Genomic DNA, 20,554 nt, shown 5'->3' on the forward strand with positions numbered 1-20,554 from the left:
GCCTCCGTTCGCGGGTAACGCTGCCTCACTTCCGGTTGCGGAACGATGTCGTCACTTCCGGTCGCGGCGTTACAGCGGATGTGCGAGGGATACCCAGGAGTCCTCTTCCCCAGCTGCGTCACGTTGTAGGCGGTACCACTCTACGCGTTTCGCCTGTTCATTGGATCGGCTTCCTCAGGAGTGTACCTATCCCTGTTTCGTATCTGATATATATACTGCATATTTAATAAAGCAATAAAACAATAAAGAACTAATTGCATTTGATCATACAATCATAATGAAAGGCCTATTCTGCATCATCGAGGAGTGGGTATATGTATAGGGGAGTGCCCCAATTAGGGGAAATATATATATTGCAAAGTGACACGAGAGAAAGCATTCATATTCACTGAGTTTCCACAGAGAATTCAAATATAATTACAATAATTATTGGCCACAATATTCAGGGATTTAAACTAGGAATCAATAATGGCAAATTATTAAACAATTATTGAGAGGACGGACAAATCACTCTTATTCATTATTTCTACATTGAACTAATTATACTAACATTCTCATATTGGATATGTATTTAATAAACACAAGGTGGATATATAATGTATTAATACCCTTCATTACTATACACAATGGCAAATTTTCTATAGTGGGTAACTATCTTCAGCATTAAGGTATTCCTAACAACTCATACATAATAGCTACAAAGCATCCTGGACAATAATACAAAATAGAATAACCTCTTAGGTGTTATAATATGACTCATAATACAGCAAAGGGAGACAAGAGAAGGAGAGAGGCAGGCATTAGTGGTATCACAAAAATGGTACAATATCAATTTCCATGTTTAGACCTCTAGGAGATAATGTTTTCATTTTGGGTATCCAAAATGTTTCACTCTTTCTTAATTCCACATTTCTATCACCCCCTCTCCAATGTTGCAGAACGTGTTCGATTGCAATGAAGGTCAGACCAGCACTATCTCCCTGATGGAATTTGGCAAAATGATTTGATAAGCTATGTGTTTCTAATTTTATTTTTATACTGCTTAAATGTTCCAAAATTCGTGTCCGAATAGGTCTCTCTGTTTTTCCAATATATTGCATTTTGCATGGACACTTTAGAAGGTATACCACGTGATCAGTTCTACAAGTCATGCAAGAATCTATAAGGAATTTTTCCCCCGTGGTATTTGAGACAAATTCTGTATTGCTGGCTGACCTAAACTGACATGTTCTACATGTTCTGCATCCATAAAAACCTTTATTCGTTTGCAACCAACTGTTTCACCCTGGTTTTGTAGTTCTCAAAGCACTTGGTGCCAAATGTTGTTTTAAGTTGGCTGCTTTCCTGAATATTATATTGGGTTTATCAGGAATACTTGTTCCTAAAATGGGGTCATTCTTCAAGATTTCCCAATGTTTAGTGATAATGGTTTTTATTTCTCCTGCTTCCCTGTTGTAATTAGTTAAAAAATGCATAGTCAAATCTTCCCTCTCTAGTGTTAGATTTAATCTTAGGTTTTAAAAGGTCTGTTCTATTTATTGTGTCCACCTTTTGCATCGCCTTGTCCAACATATTCTCATTGTAGTTTTTATCCACAAATCTCTGTTTTAGCATATTTGATTGTGATTTATAAGACTCATCTTCGCTACAATTTCTTCTGATACGGGAAAATTGCCCAGCTGGCACATAATCCATCCATTTTGGTAAGTGGCAGCTGGACCTTAAAATATAATTATTCTTATCTGTATTCTTGAAATATGTTTCTGTTTTGATTATCCCATCTTCTACATAAATACTTAAATCAAGAAAATTGACGCGCTCCTGACTCAGTACACTGGTGAACTTAAGGTTACTGTCATTATCATTTAGTGTATTTACAAATCCTTCCAGTGACCTTCCAAATCAGGAACGCGTCATCAATGAAACGGCGCCAGAGGACTAGGCTCGCCCCTGGTCCTAAATGGGATCAGATCTTAGTGTCCTCCCAAACTGCCATGAACAAGTTTGCTTAGCTAGGGGCGAACCTAGTCCCCATTGCCGTTCCACACTTCTGTAAATAATAACTGTCTCCGTACCAGAAGAAATTGTGCTCCAAGATGAATCTAATACCATCTACTATAAATTTTGCCTGAGTGTCAGGAAGGTCCTTATCTTTTTGTAAAATCTTATATATCGCCTCACATCCCCTTGTGTGTTGAATGGATGTGTAAAGGGAGGTTACATCGCAAGTTGCCATCATGTAATCTCTCCCCCACTTTATTTTCTCCAATGTATTCAGAATATCAGCTGTGTCACGTAAACACACTTTTTGTTGAATTACATATTTCTGTAAAAACTTATCAATGTATAATGAAAGATTGGCCGTTAGTGAGTCAATCCCCAAGACAATAGGTCTGCCTGGGGGATTGACTACACTTTTGTGCACCTTGGGTAGATGGTAGAACACAGGCAGCTTCGACTTGTCATTGTACAAAAATCTGTATTCATTATCGTCCAAGATGCCTAAATCCTTACCTACATCAAGCAGATTCTTCAACTCTCCTGTGTATGCTTTCAATGGATTTGTACCGAGTTTTAAGTATGTGCCTTGATCATTTAAAAGTCTATATGATTCTTTGTCGTAGTCCACTTTGTCCATAAATACATAAGGACTTCCCCCCCCCCTTATCCGCCTGTTTTATTACAAGATCTTTATTGTCCATGAGTTCCTTTAAAGCAACATTCTCCTCTTTTGATAGGTTATGTTTATTTTTGTTTTGTTTAATACAAGGTTCTCAAAATCATTGTTAATCATCTGGAAGAAAACCTCCAGATGATTACCTTTGGCAAACATGGGGTTAAAGGTGGATTTCAGTTTCAAGCCCGAATGGACAAAGTCTAGCTCTTGTTGAACTACTGTAGGTACAATATTCTCTATTCTCGGTTCAAGGTGTTTCCCTAGAAAATAACGTTTAACGGTTAGTTTGCGAAGGTATCTGTTTGTATCAATGAACAAGTCGAAGCTGCTGTGTGACCTCATCGGTGCAAAAGATAGGCCTTTGGACACTACGCTGTTCTGAATATCTGTGAGTGTGATTGAACTAAGATTGAAGATATTATTGTCTAATCTTGTGTGCTCCTTTTTGGTTCTCTCTATTTTTCTTCGTCCCCTCTTTCCTCTGAATTTCTTCCCCTTTTTGTGGTCAATCTTATTTCTCTCTCCTTCAATGAGAGGAATTTGTCGTCTCTGTCCCTGGGAGTTGAGGGCCCTTCTGCCGCTAAAAAAGACTCCTGTCCTTTTTCTAACTCCAAGTTATTATCACTTTCCTGTCTTTCTCTAATTTCTTTCCTATCTGGTGAAGTTCTGGACTTTTGGAGTCTCTCTTTTTCTCTCTTTTCCTTTTTTTCTTGATCTATTGGGGTGTAATTGGCTCTCTCGTCCCTTATAGATTCACTTTTTTATTATTATGTGTGGATTTTTCTCTGTGTGTTGACTTATTGGCCTTATTGACCTTAGTAAATTCTCCATGGTGATTATCCTGCTTTGGTCTTGTGTCTCTTGAACTAGATCTATCATTCTCAGTCCCATTTTTACTATGATATGTTCTCTGGTATTCATTATTACCCCTATATTTAGGTCTCCCCTGATCCCATTTCTTATGGAAACTTTTATTCTTTTTCCAATCTCTCTCTTCATGTTTCAAGTAAACCTCCCTATCTCGTTGAAATTTCCCTGATTTGTTAATATTAACTTCATTAGCTAGAGTGTCTAATTTTTTCTGTAATTTCATATCTTTCTCCCTGAATTCTGGGGTATTTTCCATTGGGGTGAGTTTTTCCTTGATAGCATCAATTTCTTTATCAAGTATTTTTAAATGGGTTCTTTGTTGTTTTAATGCTAATTCAATCAGTTCAAAGGAACATTTGTCCAAAACAGCATTCCAGCTATTTAGAAATTCTGTGTCCTCTAAATCGAATGATGATTCCATTAAAACCCTCAATCCCCTTGGAATCCTACCACACTCTTTATACTTCTCCAGAAAAGTCATATCTAGCCATTTCCTTGTATCCTTTATCATAATTCTTTCTAATTTGGTAAATTCTGTTTCCAGCATTTTATCTACATCATCATCAGCTATTGTCTCTTCCACAGGTGGGTCATCAAAGTTCACATATCTCAATAATCTCTTTGAGAAAACATTAGATGTACCACTGTTGGTGTCCATACTAGATATAGGATAGATAAGCAGCCCAAACACCAGAAAACAAAACAAATGTGCAGCAAAAAGGTGTAAACAAGGCGCTAAGCCCTAAAATATATCAAGTGACTCAATGTGATATTACTGTGCAATCTATGACTCACACGTGAAAAGAATATTAAATGTAATACCCCTCTGCTTCAACCTCCTGGTGGGGTTGTTTTCACTTATCCCCAAAGAGTAGAACTTGTATCACACGATCCAGGGGGAGCATAGGGAAAAAACATATAAAAAACGCTCTAAGTGCAGAAATATAAACAGTGCTGGGATTAATCCTATACAGCTTGGCTCTTGTGTTATTCCTACTCACGAGAAGGTAGTATTTTCAGGCAATAGAGATCAAATAGCCTGATGGATGTATATCACTGGCTCTAGTATCTCACGGGATGTACCTCAGCGAGAGAGGGAGAAGAACACACATAGTTCAGATCTGTCGATATGACCCTTTATTAAAACTGGTAAAATGCACACTTACAGTGTATCAAGGTAAAAAAAGCATTTATAGCTATAAAAGCTAAGTGACGCGGCTAGGATGAAGGTAGACACCGTCTCTCACCCACATCGCCTTCGTCTGGAGCTCCAATTCGATCACCGCCTCCGTTCGCGGGTAACGCTGCCTCACTTCCAGTTGCAGAACGATGTCGTCACTTACGGTCGCGGCGTTACTGCGGATGTGCGAGGGATACCCAGGAGTCCTCTTCCCCAGCTGCGTCACGTTGTAGGCGGTACCACTCTACGCGTTTCACCTGTTCATTGGATCGGCTTCCTCAGGAGTGTACCTATCCCCGTTTCGTATCTGCTATATGTACTGCATATTTAATTAAACAATAAAACAATAAAGAACTAATTGCATTTGATCATACAATCATAATGAAAGGCCTATTCTGCATCATCGAGGAGTGGGTATATGTATAGGGGAGTGCCCCAATTAGGGGAAATATATATATTACAAAGTGACACGAGAGAAAGCATTCATATTTACTGAGTTTCCACAGAGAATTCAAACATAATTACAATAATTATTGGCCACAATATTCAGGGATTTAAACTAGGAATTAATAATGGCAAATTATTAAACAATTATTGAGAGGACGGACAAATCACTCTTATTCATTATTTCTACATTGAACTAATTATACTAACATTCTCATATTGGATATGTATTTAATAAACACAAGGTGGATATATAATGTATTAATACCCTTCATTACTATACACAATGGCACATTTTCTATAGTGGGTAATTATCTTCAGCATAAAGGTATTCCTAACAACTCATACATAATAGCTACAAAGCATCCTGGACAATAATACAAAATAGAATAACCTCTTAGGTGTTATAATATGACTCATAATACAGCAAAGGGAGACAAGAGAAGGCGAGAGAGGCAGGCATTAGTGGTATCACAAAAATGGTACAATATCAATTTCCATGTTTAGACCCCTAGGAGATAATGTTTTCATTTTTTGTATCCAAAATGTTTCCCTCTTCCTTAATTCCACATTTCTATCACCCCCTCTCCAATGTTGCAGAACGTGTTCGATTGCAATGAAGGTCAGACCAGCAGTATCTCCCTTATGGAATTTGGCAAAATGATTTGATAAGCTATGTGTTTCTAATTTTATTTTTAAACTGCTTAAATGTTCCAAAATTCGTGTCCGAATAGGTCTCTCTGTTTTTCCAATATATTGCATTTTGCATGGACACTCTATAATGTATACCACGTGATCAGTTCTACAAGTCATGCAAGAATCTATAAGGAATTTTCCCCCCGTGGTATTTTAGACAAATTCTGTATTGCTGGTTGACCTAAACTGCCAAGTTCTACACGTTCTGCATCCATAAAAACCTTTATTCGTTTGCAACCAACTGTTTCCCCCTGGTTTTGTAGTTCTCAAAGCACTTGGTGCCAAATGTTGTTTTAAGTTGGCTGCTTTCCTGAATATTATATTGGGTTTATAAGGAATACTTGTTCCTAAAATGGGGTCATTCTTCAAGATTTCCCAATGTTTAGTGATAATGGTTTTTATTTCTCCTGCTTCCCTGCTTTAATTAGTTAAAAATGCATAGTCAAATCTTCCCTCTCTAGTGTTAGATTTAATCTTAGGTTTTAAAAGGTCTGTTCTATTTATTTTGTCCACCTTTTGCATCGCCTTGTCCAACATATTCTCGTTGTAGTTTTTATCCACAAATCTCTGTTTTAGCATATTTGATTGTGATTTATAAGACTCATCTTCGCTACAATTTCTTCTGATACGGGAAAATTGCCCAGATGGCACATTATCCATCCATTTTGGTAAGTGGCAGCTGGACCTTAAAATATAATTATTCTTATCTGTATTCTTGAAATATGTTTCTGTTTTGATTATCCCATCTTCTACATAAATACTTAAATCAAGAAAATTGACGCGCTCCTGACTCAGTACACTGGTGAACTTAAGGTTACTGTCATTATCATTTAGTGTATTTAAAAATCCTTCCAGTGACCTTCCAAATCAGGAATGCATCATCAATGAAACGGCGCCAGAGGACTAGGCTCGCCCCTGGTCCTAAATGGGACTAGATCTTAGTGTCCTCCCAAACTGCCATGAACAAGTTTGCTTAGCTAGGGGCGAACCTAGTCCCCATTGCCGTTCCACACTTCTGTAAATAATAACTGTCTCCGTACCAGAAGAAATTGTGCTCCAAGATGAATCTAATACCATCTACTATAAATTTTTCCTGAGTGTCAGGAAGGTCCTTATCTTTTTGTAAAATCTTATATATCGCCTCACATCCCCTTGTGTGTTGAATGGATGTGTAAAGGGAGGTTACATCGCAAGTTGCCATCATGTAATCTCCCCCCCACTTTATTTTCTCCAATGTATTCAGAATATCAGCTGTGTCACGTAAATACGCTTTTTGTTGAATTACATATTTCTGTAAAAACTTATCAATGTATAATGAATGATTGTCCGTTAGTGAGTCAATCCCAGAGACAATAGGTCTGCCTGGGGGATTGACTACACTTTTGTGCACCTTGGGTAGATGGTAGAACACAGGCAGCTTCGACTTGTCATTGTACAAAAATCTGTATTCATTATCGTCCAAGATGCCTAAATCCTTACCTACATCAAGCAGATTCTTCAACTCTCCTGTGTATGCTTTCAATGGATTTGTACCGAGTTTTAAGTATGTGCCTTGATCATTTAAAAGTCTATATGATTCTTTGTCGTAGTCCACTTTGTCCATAAATACATAAGGACTTCCCCCCCCCCTTATCCGCCTGTTTTATTACAAGATCTTTATTGTCCATGAGTTCCTTTAAAGCAACATTCTCCTCTTTTGATAGGTTATGTTTATTTTTGTTTTGTTTAATACAAGGTTCTCAAAATCATTGTTAATCATCTGGAAGAAAACCTCCAGATGATTACCTTTGGCAAACATGGGGTTAAAGGTGGATTTCGGTTTCAAGCCCAAATGGACAAAGTCTAGCTCTTGTTGAACTACTGTAGGTACAATATTCTCTATTCTCGGTTCAAGGTGTTTCCCTAGAAAATAACGTTTAACGGTTAGTTTGCGAAGATATCTGTTTGTATCAATGAACAAGTCGAAGCTGCTATGTGACCTCATCGGTGCAAAAGATAGGCCTTTGGACACTACGCTGTTCTGAATATCTGTGAGTGTGATTGAACTAAGATTGAAGATATTATTGTCTAATCTTGTGTGCTCCTTTTTGGTTCTCTCTCTTTTTCTTCGTCCCCTCTTTCCTCTGAATTTCTTTCCCTTTTTGTGGTCAATCTTATTTCTCTCTCCTTCAATGAGAGGAATTTGTCGTCTCTGTCCCTGGGAGTTGAGGGCCCTTCTGCCCCTAAAAAAAGACTCCTGTCCTTGTTCTAACTCCAAGTTATTATCATTTTCCTGTCTTTCTCTAATTTCTTTCCTATCTGGTGAAGTTCTGGACTTTTGGAGTCTCTCTTTTTCTCCTTCTATTGGGGTGTAATTGAATATTACACAGTGAATATGAATGCTTTCTCTTCTGTCACTTTGCAATATATATATTTCCCCCAATTGGGGCACTCCCCTATATATATAACCACTCGTCGATGATGCAGAATACGCCTTTCATTATGATTGTATGATCAAATTCAATTAGTTCTTTATTGTTTTATTGCTTAATTAAATATGCAGTATATATAGCAGATACGAAACAGGGATAGGTACACTCCTGAGGAAGCCGATCCAATGAACAGGCGAAACGCGTAGAGTGGTACCGCCTACAACGTGACGCAGCTGGGGAAGAGGACTCCTGGGTATCCCTCGCACATCCGCTGTAGCGCCGTGACCGGAAGTGACGACATCGTTCCGCAACCGGAAGTGAGGCAGCGCTACCCGCGAACGGTGGCGGTGATCGAATTGGAGCTCCAGACGGAGGCGGTGTGGGTGAGAGACGGTGTCTACCTTCATCCAATCCGCGTCACTTAGCTTTTATAGCTATAAATGCTTTTTTTACCTTGATACACTGTAAGTGTGCATTTTACCAGTTTTTATAAAGGGTCATATCGACAGATCTGTACTATGTGTGTTCTTCTCCCTCTCTCGCTGAGGTACATCCCGTGAGGTACAAGAGCCAGTCATATACATCCATCAGTCTATTTGACCTCTATTGCCTGAAAACTATTACCTTCTCATGAGTAGGAATAACACAAGAGCCAAGCTGTATAGGATTAATCCCAGCACTGTTTATATTTCTGCACTGATCTAAAATCGCCCATTCGTCTCTTGCTTAAAGCACTGCAGTGCTAAATGATCTCCTCCACAATAAAGACATTTGTCTAAATTTGTTTGTGCTATACCACTTACAGTGGCCCTCATTAAACAACCAGCATACCCCAGTCTTATGTCCTGCCGACCCTCCTTGTCCTGAGACGCCAACAATCATTGGAACGGGTGAAGGCTTATTCTGTGTCATTAACTCCAACCATATATCAATTTCTTTTACATCCCAATTTAAATGTTCTCATTGTCTTTTTCTGGGGTAACTGCTCATCATATTTCCACCATGACATCCTGCCATATACCTTATAGGCCCCCCATATCATATCCATGTAACAAAACATTGCAGGACAATGTTGGGACGTCTTTTCACCAATCACACTAGCTAATATAGCAAAACCTTATAGCCAATTGCCAAATGTACTCGCTAATCGCTTTTATCTTGTCAAAATCTGCTCTCAATTCCCCATTCCTGCCTGTATTTTCTAACGTTTCTTTATCCACAGATAACAAAGTTAGCAAATCAATAAAATCGCCATTTCAAAGCGTCTCCTTCATTTCTACAGATAAGTGCATACCTAACATACTAACACTACAAATATAAGGTTCCCTATGGGCTTAATCCAATACCTCCTCACTTATTGAAGACTGCACCTCCGAAAACACTTGCGATCCTACTGGTACTGATTGTGCACCCATAACCACACCCGAATCTACCGTTGGCGTGCCTGTATTTAACTTTACCACAAGAGCTTTTAACACTCCCACTAACTCTCCAACCTCACTTTTACTACCCCTGTGCTTCTCTGCAACCCTTATCTCATCTGCCCTAACCTACAGGCCCTTGCACGCTATCTCATACTCACTATCAGCTAAGCCTGTTCTGCTGCAGCTGGACCTTGGTTCATCCTCCATTTTATTTCTTCTTTCTTCTTCTAAACCGCCTCTTCTTAGCTCTCTCCTTTCATCTGCCAGGTAAGCCAGCCACCCGTTCAATGTCCGTTCTCCCAGCTCTTCTTCCATAATCCTGCATTTTCATGTTGCCGCGACTCTCCTTCTTTTTGAGTGGGCCTGTGATAGGCCTTCCACCCACATCTTGATCCGCTCACCTGATCCTTCTTTCTAATGCAGGCCAGCCCATGTTAAACCTGCAGGCCGCGTCTGAACTTTGCCGTGGCTGCTGGTCTTCTGGTTGCTCTTCCTCACACTCCGGTCCTGAACCGACCCGTTGTCGGACAGCTGCTCCCACCTCCAGTACTCCTTCTCTGTGTCGTACCTCTGATACACGCCTCTTCCTCACCGGTCCCTCTTCCTTGCTGGGGCTCAGTCTGCACAGTGGTCTGAATCATCTGAGCCTCTTGGTTCTGGTCTCCACCTCTTCCTGGGCCACAACTTCTATCTCCACACTTTTTTCTCCAACTCCTTCTACCCCCACTGCCATAACACTGCGGAGCCAAGTGCCTCCATTTTTATTAGCTTGTTCCCGCAGTTTAAAAAAAAAAGCATACACATGTCCCTAGGACCCATACCAGTAGGGCCTGCCTGCTCCTCCTCTACCACCCTTTTCCTCAGATATATTCTTGTTGCTCATTATGAACATAAGATATTATAGATATTGATATATATGTTTATATAGCTATATATTTATATACATATACAGCTCAACCCAGTTATAGCGCGGTCCTTGGGGGCCACCCGATCCAACAGCGCTATAACCGGGGTCGCGCTAATTTTAAAAAAATGGCTGCACGCGCCCGATTGGGAGGAGGGAGGAGGAGGGAGGAGGGGGGAGGAGGGGGGAAGAGGTGGAGTGTGGCGCCGGCAGCCGTACACGTCCCACAGCAGCCACCATAACTCCCCTCGCACTTCCCCCAGCAGCCTCACATCCCCCAGCAGCTCCACACCGATCCCCACTGATCCCCCCCCCAGCCCATCACTGACCCCCCCACCAGCCCCGCACCGATCCCCCATGCCAGCTCCACACTGATCCCCGCCCCCGCCCCCACCGATCCCCATACCAATCCCCCAGCCTGCACCAATCCCAGCCCCCAGCCCCGCACCAATCCCCACCAGCAGCCCCACGATGCCCCAGCAGCTGACACCAAAGGTAGGGGGTAGGGGGGGGACTGTGTGCGTGCTGTGAGTGTGTGCAGTGTGCTGTGAGTGTGTGCAGTATGCTGTGAGTGTGTGATGTGAGTGTGCAGTGTGCTGTGAGTGTGTGCAGTGTGCTGTGAGTGTGTGCAGTGTGTGCAGTGTATGTGCAGTGTGTGTGTGCAAAAAAAATTAATATTCGGGGTCCACGCTCAAACCACGTTATAAGCAGATCCTCGTTATAGCGGATCGCACTATAACGGGGTTGAGCTGTACCTAACTGTACTAGTCAGGGAAACTTGTCTCACAAGATTGTCCCTAAAATGGTTGCTCTAATGTTTTTTCCTGAGCCTGTAATTTAAGCTCCGCCCCTTATCTAATTCATTTAATTGTAATCTTTTCATAACTCTTTATTCAATTCTAACCAATGATGGCAAGGTACAGTAGGGATCACCGCTATCATGAAACTCATTCCCAAGAGGTATATGGGTATCTTCTTTCCCAGCATTCAAAATGCGCCTGGCAATCTCATCATGAAATGTCTTATATTTTCTTTTCTAAAGCTAGAAAAATTTTATTAGGATTACTTTTACTTTGCATTACAATATTTCCAGGGGAAAAGGTTCTGGAATCATAAGCAAAGAAAACATTTAATTTGTATCTACTGTAACTCGCAGTAAATCATTTGGTTTTACATAGGGCAACGGAGCAAGCCTTGTTCTTGCCCTATTCCTAATATTTTCATGGTCACCAGAAAGAATCTCTTGTTGATTTCTAGACAAGGTGGTACAAATGTGTTAGGATAATGAAATATACTGTGAATCAAAGTAAAGGATATCCAACATGGAGGAAATTCATCTGGCTGATATAATAGGTATTGCATTGATAGTTTGCTTTCCAGTTTAACTGTGCAGGAAAAAGGCGGGCCCTGAAGGTCGGGGGCCATGGTTCAGCCCTGGGGGATCCAAAGTATTGGGCAAAAATTAGATTAGAGCAGGAAAGACTTCTAAATGAACAGTGTTCGACAAACCTATACATTTGCTCACCCCGGGCGAGTGGATTTAACCCCCGGGCGAGTAAATATTGGCCCAAGCAGCACACGTTTGGTACTAGGTGGCGAGTAGATTTTTTTGTGTGGGGAGTAGATTTTTTGGTGACTTGTCAACCACTGTAAATGAACGCAGTCCATATCTGTCTAGCAGAATACAGAGGGAGTAGGATTTACTTGAAATTTGGCCTCAAGAAAACTGCAGCTGAATGGAGCCTGACCGTGGCCCAATCGCAGCTTCCCTATGGCCAAAAACTCCGTAAACTAATTTCCCTTAAGGATTAACACAGCAGGGGTCCTGGCTTCTGAATGGGACTCCCGCTGCATTAATCCTACCAGGCCGCTCTAGAAGAGCTGCGCAGAGAGAGCAGAAAGAAGCGATCCCCCTCTCTGCATCACCCTGCACAGCCCTTACAGGCGATCGTGCTATTTTTATATTTAATACATAGGATTAAAGCAGTGCGGCCCGGTAGGATTAACACAGCGGCAGTCCCATTTAGATGCAGGGACCCCCTCCTGTGTTAATCTTTTAGGGAAATTCACTCTGCGCAGTGCTTGGCTGTGATCACGCCGCAGTTGGGCCGCGGTCAATCCGCTCTAAGTGCCGCTCAGGGTGAACTTGAATCATGGCCCATCTGTATTAGCTTTAAATCGAGCACTAAGCTTAATTTTCTTTTTGACCATATTACATACAGACTCAGTAAAAATCAATCTTACAGCAGATAACTGCACAGGTGCACTGTACTGTAGCATGTACAGTAGAGGCAACGTTTATTCTAACATTTGCCATAAACTAGCCGGGTTACATTCTGGGTATGTGCTGGGTATGTGCTGGGTATGTTCTGGGCTAGTTTGAGGCACGTTTAAGGCATTTCTGCATTGACTAACGACCCATAGGACTAACACAGCAGGGATCACTGGCATTCCAATTCAGTTTGAATGGGACTGCCAGGGACCCCCGCTATTAATCTGATAGGCCATTAATCAATGCAGAAATGCTGGGGCTAGTTTAAGGAAAGTTTAAGGCATGTATTCAGAATGTACCTGGGTGTTTCCTGGGTTTTTTGGGGAATTGCCACTGGTTTTTGTTCGAATAAGAGTTGCCTCTACTGTAAATGACATGCTTTGAATGTCCTTGTTATGATGGTGGAGGTGAATTAGTGTGATAAAGAAAATTGTTCACATGATTTATTCAGGTTACAAGTAAGTGAGTGATATTTCGTGTGGCGAAAGGAGTTACTTTGGACAATCTTATAACAATATGTATCAACGTTTATACCTATCAATAGTAAAGATTTCCCTTCTCATTGTGCCATATCTGGGCAGCATTAAACAATGTGTTCAATAGATTAAAACAAAAAAGAACTCGGGCGCTAACTCGTATATAGGACTAAATCAGAAAGAACTAAATCAGAAAGAAAATGAAAATAACACCATATTACCGTAACTACGAATGTAGCTGCCATCCCCTTGCGAAAGGGAGAATGTTGGCTAGAATGTAGATCCCAGTCTGCAGCAGCCCCAGTAGGATCTATCCAAGACCCATCGTACATACAGAAAAACGCATAAATGGAGGAGCAAGGGATTAGATAATGAATAATAAAAAATATGAATATATATGCAATCTCGACCAGTGGGGGTAGGGAAAATAGCACAAATAAAAGATCTTACTACTCACACGGCCATGTGTAAGTAAATACACAACAAAAGGTATCTTTACTTTTGTTGTGTATTTACTTACACATAGCCGTGTGAGTAGTAAGATCTTTTATTTGTGCTATTTTCCCTACCCCCACTGGTCGAGATTGCATATATATTCATATTTATTATTATTCAATATCTAATCCCTTTCTCCCCCTTTTATGTGTTTTTTCAATAGATTAAAGTCAGATGCAGGAAACGCAAATTTAAAATTTCCACATTTCAGCCTGGACCAGTTGATGCAAATGGAAATGTTTGCTTTGCGTTATGGGGCAAATTGCATCACGAATATATTTAACCCACGTTAAAGTGACAAGCAAAAGTAACATAAAGTATATGAAATATGTTACAGTAGCTGAAAACCGAGTAACAAAATGATTTCTGCTTGGCATACACAAAAATGTCAACATGTTCTTTATTCATGTAGCATTTTTCTGTGGTATTTTCTTCACATACACTTCTCAGTAATTATTACCTTTTCCCACTGTAAATTGCTGTTTTCCCTACGTACTATAAATTGACCCTACTCCCGTAGCAAACAGTTGAAATCCTACTGTGACATAATACCAATGTTATTGCACGTGACCCTTATAATGTGTTCATTCACAGAATTTCCTCCAAAGTATGTTTATGTGGGTTGAGTTCTCCCAGAGATTGGATTTATACATCAGACAAGACTGGTACTGTATATATGGCCGAAGTACTGAAAAGTTTTGACAATTCTGCACTATCAGCATCTCATGATTAACTAACAGATAAAAGTGCCAAAGTAAGATAGCTGACAAAGGAAACGTTGGATGCTGGAAGCATTGAAGCAGAGAGTTCTCTGACTGATGCACAATCATGCATACAGTAAGCCTGGTTTCAGTACTGTGTCACTGGCCTAATACAATATACAGAAATATCTGATGAGCTGTCCAATTCATTATCCCCAAATTAATCATGTAACATTTAGTACTACTATAGTAGTTACTGTACTACCTCTGTCGAAGTTTCCCCAGTACGATAAGTCTCCATTTACGATAGGAAAAAGTGACCATCTTAGAGGACATACACGTTTGATTGTTTCCTTGTTCTCTTACAGGATGTCTGTTCAGGGTTAAATCGTCACTTGACCGTATACAATAGCTGCCTTAATTCTCTCCCTTTGCCGGCAATCTCGAGAGTCCTGAAGTCATCTTGCAATTAATATACTGTAGGACAAAAAAGTAGTAGTACTGTCGCACTAGGGATACGCAACATAAGAGTAAAAAACTCAGAGCTGCTTTATTTTCACTTTTTGGTCAGCAGAATACACAACGTTTTCAGGGGGAATCTTCACCCTTCGTCATGTGTATCTTAGAGGACACAAACTCCCTAAATAAACTTTTTAATGTATGGTTACTTTTAATGACAGTGTTATAGAAGGTAACCAAACATTGAGGAATATATATTTATAGAGGATCAGTAGGGTATAAGCGTAGATAATATTGCATTGTATGTTATATGTTTTCATTTTTGAAAGAACTATATATTTTTAACTTATCTATATGTTAAATTATTTTGCGTTTCTATATCCAGCTTGAGTTTCTTGCTAACTATTTTGTCAATTATGAACAAATGAACATATAAATTCATAAGAACAAAATGTGTTAATTGACGTTTGTTATTTCTGATGAAAAACTGTGTGTTATTTTGCATGTCTTGACCCAGAATCCCTAGCTGTAGTAAAAGCATTATATGCTAAGAGATAATTGTGAAGAGCAAGGTTGCAGACTTATCTGAGACGTGAATATGATCACAAGTGGTATTTTTATTTCATGAAATACATTAAATTATATTATTTATTATCAGGGTTCGACAAATTCTAAAAAAAAACACTCCCCCCCCCCAAAAAGTAAATACCCTTCGCAAAAAAATTTCACCCCCACTTACTTTACCCGCTCGTGAGTCTTACCTGCGGCGGGGTGCAGCGGAGGGGTGCGGCATCTCCCGCCATTCTCCTGCTTCTGCCCTGCAAATTCGAATGTCTCCCCTGCAACTCCTGTAAACATGGCTACCCGGCGTCAAATGTCATCAGGATGCTACGTGACGTCAAGACGTCACGCGGTGTCGTGACGTCACTTAGCGTCATGTTGTCATGGCAACACGTGTCATGTCGTGATGCGGCCCATGTTTACGGGAGTTGCAAGGGAGACACTCGAAGTTGCAGGGGTAAAGCAGGAGAATGGCGGGAGACACCGCACCCCAACGCCGCACCCCTCTGCAGGTAAGACTCGAAAGCAGCCAAAATGCACTCGCCCCAAGTGAGTGGGCGAGTGCATTTGTCAAACCCTGATTATTATTATAAATGTAATACCTATTTTCAGACATTTTAGGGGATTCAGTCATGAAATGCATTATCATAAAATGATATCGAACCTGCATTCCAGATCTTTACAATGTAGCCAATTTAAAACACGAATACATAGAAATTGACAACAGATCAGAACCACTTCTTCCAGATAGAGTGCCCATTTATCTTGTAGAGATAAATATGTGCCAATTGGTGTTACCTCTCTAGCGCATATAAGAGTTGCTCAACGTAAAACCGCTGAATTAAACAATTACTTCTGCTGACATGATTATTTATCATGTTTTTCTTTCAGGTATCTTATGTGAAAGCCATTGACATCTGGATGGCTGTATGCCTTTTGTTTGTGTTTGCTGCTCTGCTGGAGTACGCAGCAGTGAATTTTGTATCGAGGCAGCATAAAGAATTCCTGAGACTCCGCAGGAGACAGAAAAGGCAAAGCAAGGTAGGGCTAAGTCGAAATTGATCTCATACATTCAAATAGATATTTACAGTGTGTGTGTATATATATATATATATATATATATATATATATATATATATATATATATATATATATATATATATATATATATGAAAAAAGAAAAAAACGAAAGAAAAGGAAGCGCCAGCCCCATAGCATAATACTGTATGCAAATTTTATATAAAAGAGAGTAGGTCACAAGGACATGCACTCTCATAGGGGATTAAAATCGTTGGGGATTTATATCATAGTAATCATGTTATTCACATTATCTATGCCACTTTATACAATGTACAAACACAAGTATACAAACCAGATCACTCAATTTTTATTTATTACAAGCACATTAGGCTAGCGCTACTACATTTCTGTTTTTTGTCACATATATATTATATATATATATTTAATGTTTGCGTCTCGTCGTATCATGACGGCAACCTTTATTTTCTCTGAATTATGCTTATGTATTTTAGATTGGTTTTATTGCTCATATCTCATTTGTTGTGCTTTGTCACACAATAAACAATGAAGCTGGTGGGGAGCTGGCATGCTAAGCAAAGCACTTAAACCTACATTATTGCAGTTCATTTGATTGGTTGTCAGATTAAAGTACTTTAGTAAAGGGATGCTCAACTCCAGTCCTCAAGACCCCCCCAACAGCTCAGGTTTTACGGATATCCCAGCTTCAGCACAGGTGGCTCAATCAGTGGCTCAGTCAGACGGAGCCAACTGTTCAAAAGCTGGTACATCCTTAAATTCCGACCTGACGGGGGCCCTTAAAGACTGGAGTTGAGCATGCCTACTGTAGTACAAACCCATTTAGAGCCAGACTTGATAGAAATTAATTGTAATGTTGCACTTTGGTTTGCTGAAGAGACTTACAAGCAACTGTTTAATTTATTATAGACTACAAATTCAATGTTTAATATAAAAGGTAAGTACATTAAACATACATATTAATGGTTAGGGTACTAAAGTAACACTGTTCAAATGACTATATAATAAAGTTGATGCAATGATTAGCACCACAACTCAACATTCGCAGGAGCCCTAAGTGGAAACATATTTTCAGTTCCCCTAAAACATATAGGAGCATTTTCTATATATTCCAACAAGGCAGCTTGGGCAGTTTTTTCTGCGATATAATGTGGAAGCCTTCTTCTCTGAAGAGATTCCTGAAGCAGACCCAAATTCAACTTTTAATGGATTTTCACCCAAGTGGCAAATCTCCATATAAAGTGGTTGGCTTTGCTGAACTGGATCCTCACCCTGTATTCTATATACTGTACTCCAAAATGTTTTTTTTTTCCTGGTAAATTGCAAGGACTATTTTTTTGGCTAGTCCCGGGGGGCCAAAGTGGGCCTATGCTGCTAACCATATGGCCTTTTGCAATATAGAAAAACAAATGTTAAACTCTGAACTAGTTCAAAATAAAAATTCCAGCACTACTTTATTAACCTCTTAGTATCCGTAGTGGTCATGAAGGCATGCATTATACATTTTATATATTTAAACATTGGTCTGCAGTAGCTATTTAGAAGTATTAACCCCCTAAGTGCCATAGCAGACATTAAAGCATGCTTGATGCAGTCCATCCTGACTGACCACTATGGTTACTAAGGGGTTAATGTAATATCTATTTATCGATTATGCCAGGTATAAGTTGCGTATCTATATACCGTATAACAAAACAAGCGCACTTGCACATGTCACACAAAATTAAATAAAAAAAATTCTTATGTCACTAATATGGAGTAGAAAAATAAGAAATATGTGCCGGTGCTCCTCTAAGGCAGGGGTGCTAAAACTGGGGGGGGCACGCCCCCCGGGGTTGCAAGATTCTCTGGAGGAGGCACGGTGCTTACAGAGGTCCCCCGTTCTTCCCGAAGGCATTTAAATTAAATGCCGGGGGATCGCGCGAGGCATCTGTAAGGTCCCTTACATTCTTTTGGGCGACGCGTCGCCATGGCAAATGACACCGCGGGGTCGCATGACGTCGCGTTCTCATGGCAACGCGGCATCATATGACGTTGTGACGTCAGAAACACCGGAGACAAGGTAAGAGGGGGTGCTTGAAGGGGGGGGGAGAGCCGACAGGGGGGCGCAGGGGGAAAACTTTGCGCACCCCTGCTCTAAACTTTTTTCCCTGCATCCCCCCTGCCGCGATCCCCTCTCTCCGCCCCCCTCCCACCCCTACCTCAGCTCCGCGGGCATGACACGTGACATCACATGACCATGCGGCGTCATTTGAAGCTGCGTTGCCATGGCGACGCATCTAAGACGGAGATACTTACCTCCGAAGGGGGTGCCGGTATCGCCTGCAGTTTTCGGCAATTTAAAGCTCCTGCATCACATGGGCCATAGGAAGCTGCACAGGGTGACGTCACAGATTCCTATTGGCCAGCAGGATATGGGAGCATTGAAAATCAGCCAAAATATGAACCCTGAAATGGCTACCAGCACCCACTATGGAGATTAGTATCTCCGGAAGCATGAGTCACCAGGAGCTGCCATTATTGGTGCTCCGGAGACCCCTTGCTTCAATCCTCCTATAAAAAAAAAAAATGAAAAAACACGCATGGATTGCCTTTTTAAGAAAACTGTAATTTCCTGGAGTTTATGTGCTAAACACTGTATATTGCTGTATTTAGTTTATCTTCAACATTTAAATAACATGGTTCAGAAGCCTTGTTGACTAACTGTTTCATAATCATATAGTACACTAATTGCAAAGCAAGTATATATCCTCTACACTCAAACATTACAAACAATAGTATTCAGTAGCAGTGGAAACATGAACAAAGGCATTGATTACATCAAATGAAAGTGTGTTTGAGTACATAATGTAAAAAGGTGCGGTACATAGGGGGAGTCGAGGAGACCTTTATACTGCAATACATAATGAAATAGCAGGGGGAAAAGAAAAGTCACTCATTTTGTTCTGTAAAAATAAGTATTACACAATGGAGGAAAACAAGTTCAAGCAGTTTTTAAAGGTGCTCACTCAGCAGTGTGGCCACACTGTGAAATATACTGTAGTAACGAGCAGTGAAAAGGATTGAAAGCAGCACTCTGAAATTAGGACTCACTGGGGGCTATGCATTGAGCTCAATGGGTTTGCGTTCTGATGTTCAAAAAAAGCACGTCCGTTAAAAACTGAGGCTGGGGACGCGATTCACTAAGGCTTTGAGCCCATTTTTTAACGTACGTGCTCAAAACACCCACAGCGTATGTGTTGCTTTTTTACCTCCTGCTAGCGTTCTTAAACTTCACATACGCTAGCTGATAGAAAAAAAAGCCACATGTAACATTTGCATGGAGATTTGCCATCTCCATGCAAGGCTGTTACAGGCGATCGTACACTAATTAAAATCATTTTAATAATAGTGTACATGAGCAGGGGGTCTCCGGAGCTGAACCGCATTGGTTCAGGAGATATAGGCCCCGTTATGGGCTGCCGGTATCCCCTGCAGAATTTAAATGTCCCGGTCACGTGACGCGGAAGCTTGAAACTGCAGGGGATACCGGCACCCCATAAAGGTGCCTGTATCTCGGGAAGCAGGGGGTCCCCGGACATAAAACCAACGCGGGTCAGCTCCGGAGACCCCATGCACATCTACACTATGAAACACATGTATATAAATAAAAAGATTTAACAAACATCAATACACGACCCCCCCTCCGCCCAAACCCATACAGTACATTAATGTGCAAAATAACTATTATCCAGATACTGATAATAGATTATTTGCCCATTATTAAATACTGCATTAGCATGCGTAAATAAAGTAAATAAAAACAGTAGCCAGCTAATCCAATGAATACAAGCAATTACAACATCAACAATTAATTAAACCATTAACCAATGAAACCAATTAATTCCTAAACCAACTCAAAATGAATAGTAACACTAACCAATCAAAC

The 20,554-nt window shown here is 40.4% G+C and overlaps 1 protein-coding gene across 4 annotated transcripts in view; it reads left to right on the top strand.

The window, feature by feature from the left end:
- Window positions 1-20,554, top strand: part of GLRA2 (glycine receptor alpha 2) — a 211,697-nt gene that overhangs the window by 146,673 nt on the left and 44,470 nt on the right. For all 4 annotated transcript variants that reach the window (XM_075594091.1, XM_075594090.1, XM_075594092.1 and 1 more), the window contains one exon: window positions 16,462-16,611. In XM_075594091.1, coding sequence (XP_075450206.1) covers window positions 16,462-16,611 — 150 coding nt within the window. The remainder of the gene's footprint in view (window positions 1-16,461; window positions 16,612-20,554) is intronic.

The sequence above is a fragment of the Ascaphus truei genome, chromosome 3 (genome assembly GCF_040206685.1).
Source record: "Ascaphus truei isolate aAscTru1 chromosome 3, aAscTru1.hap1, whole genome shotgun sequence".
NCBI lineage: Eukaryota > Metazoa > Chordata > Amphibia > Anura > Ascaphidae > Ascaphus > Ascaphus truei.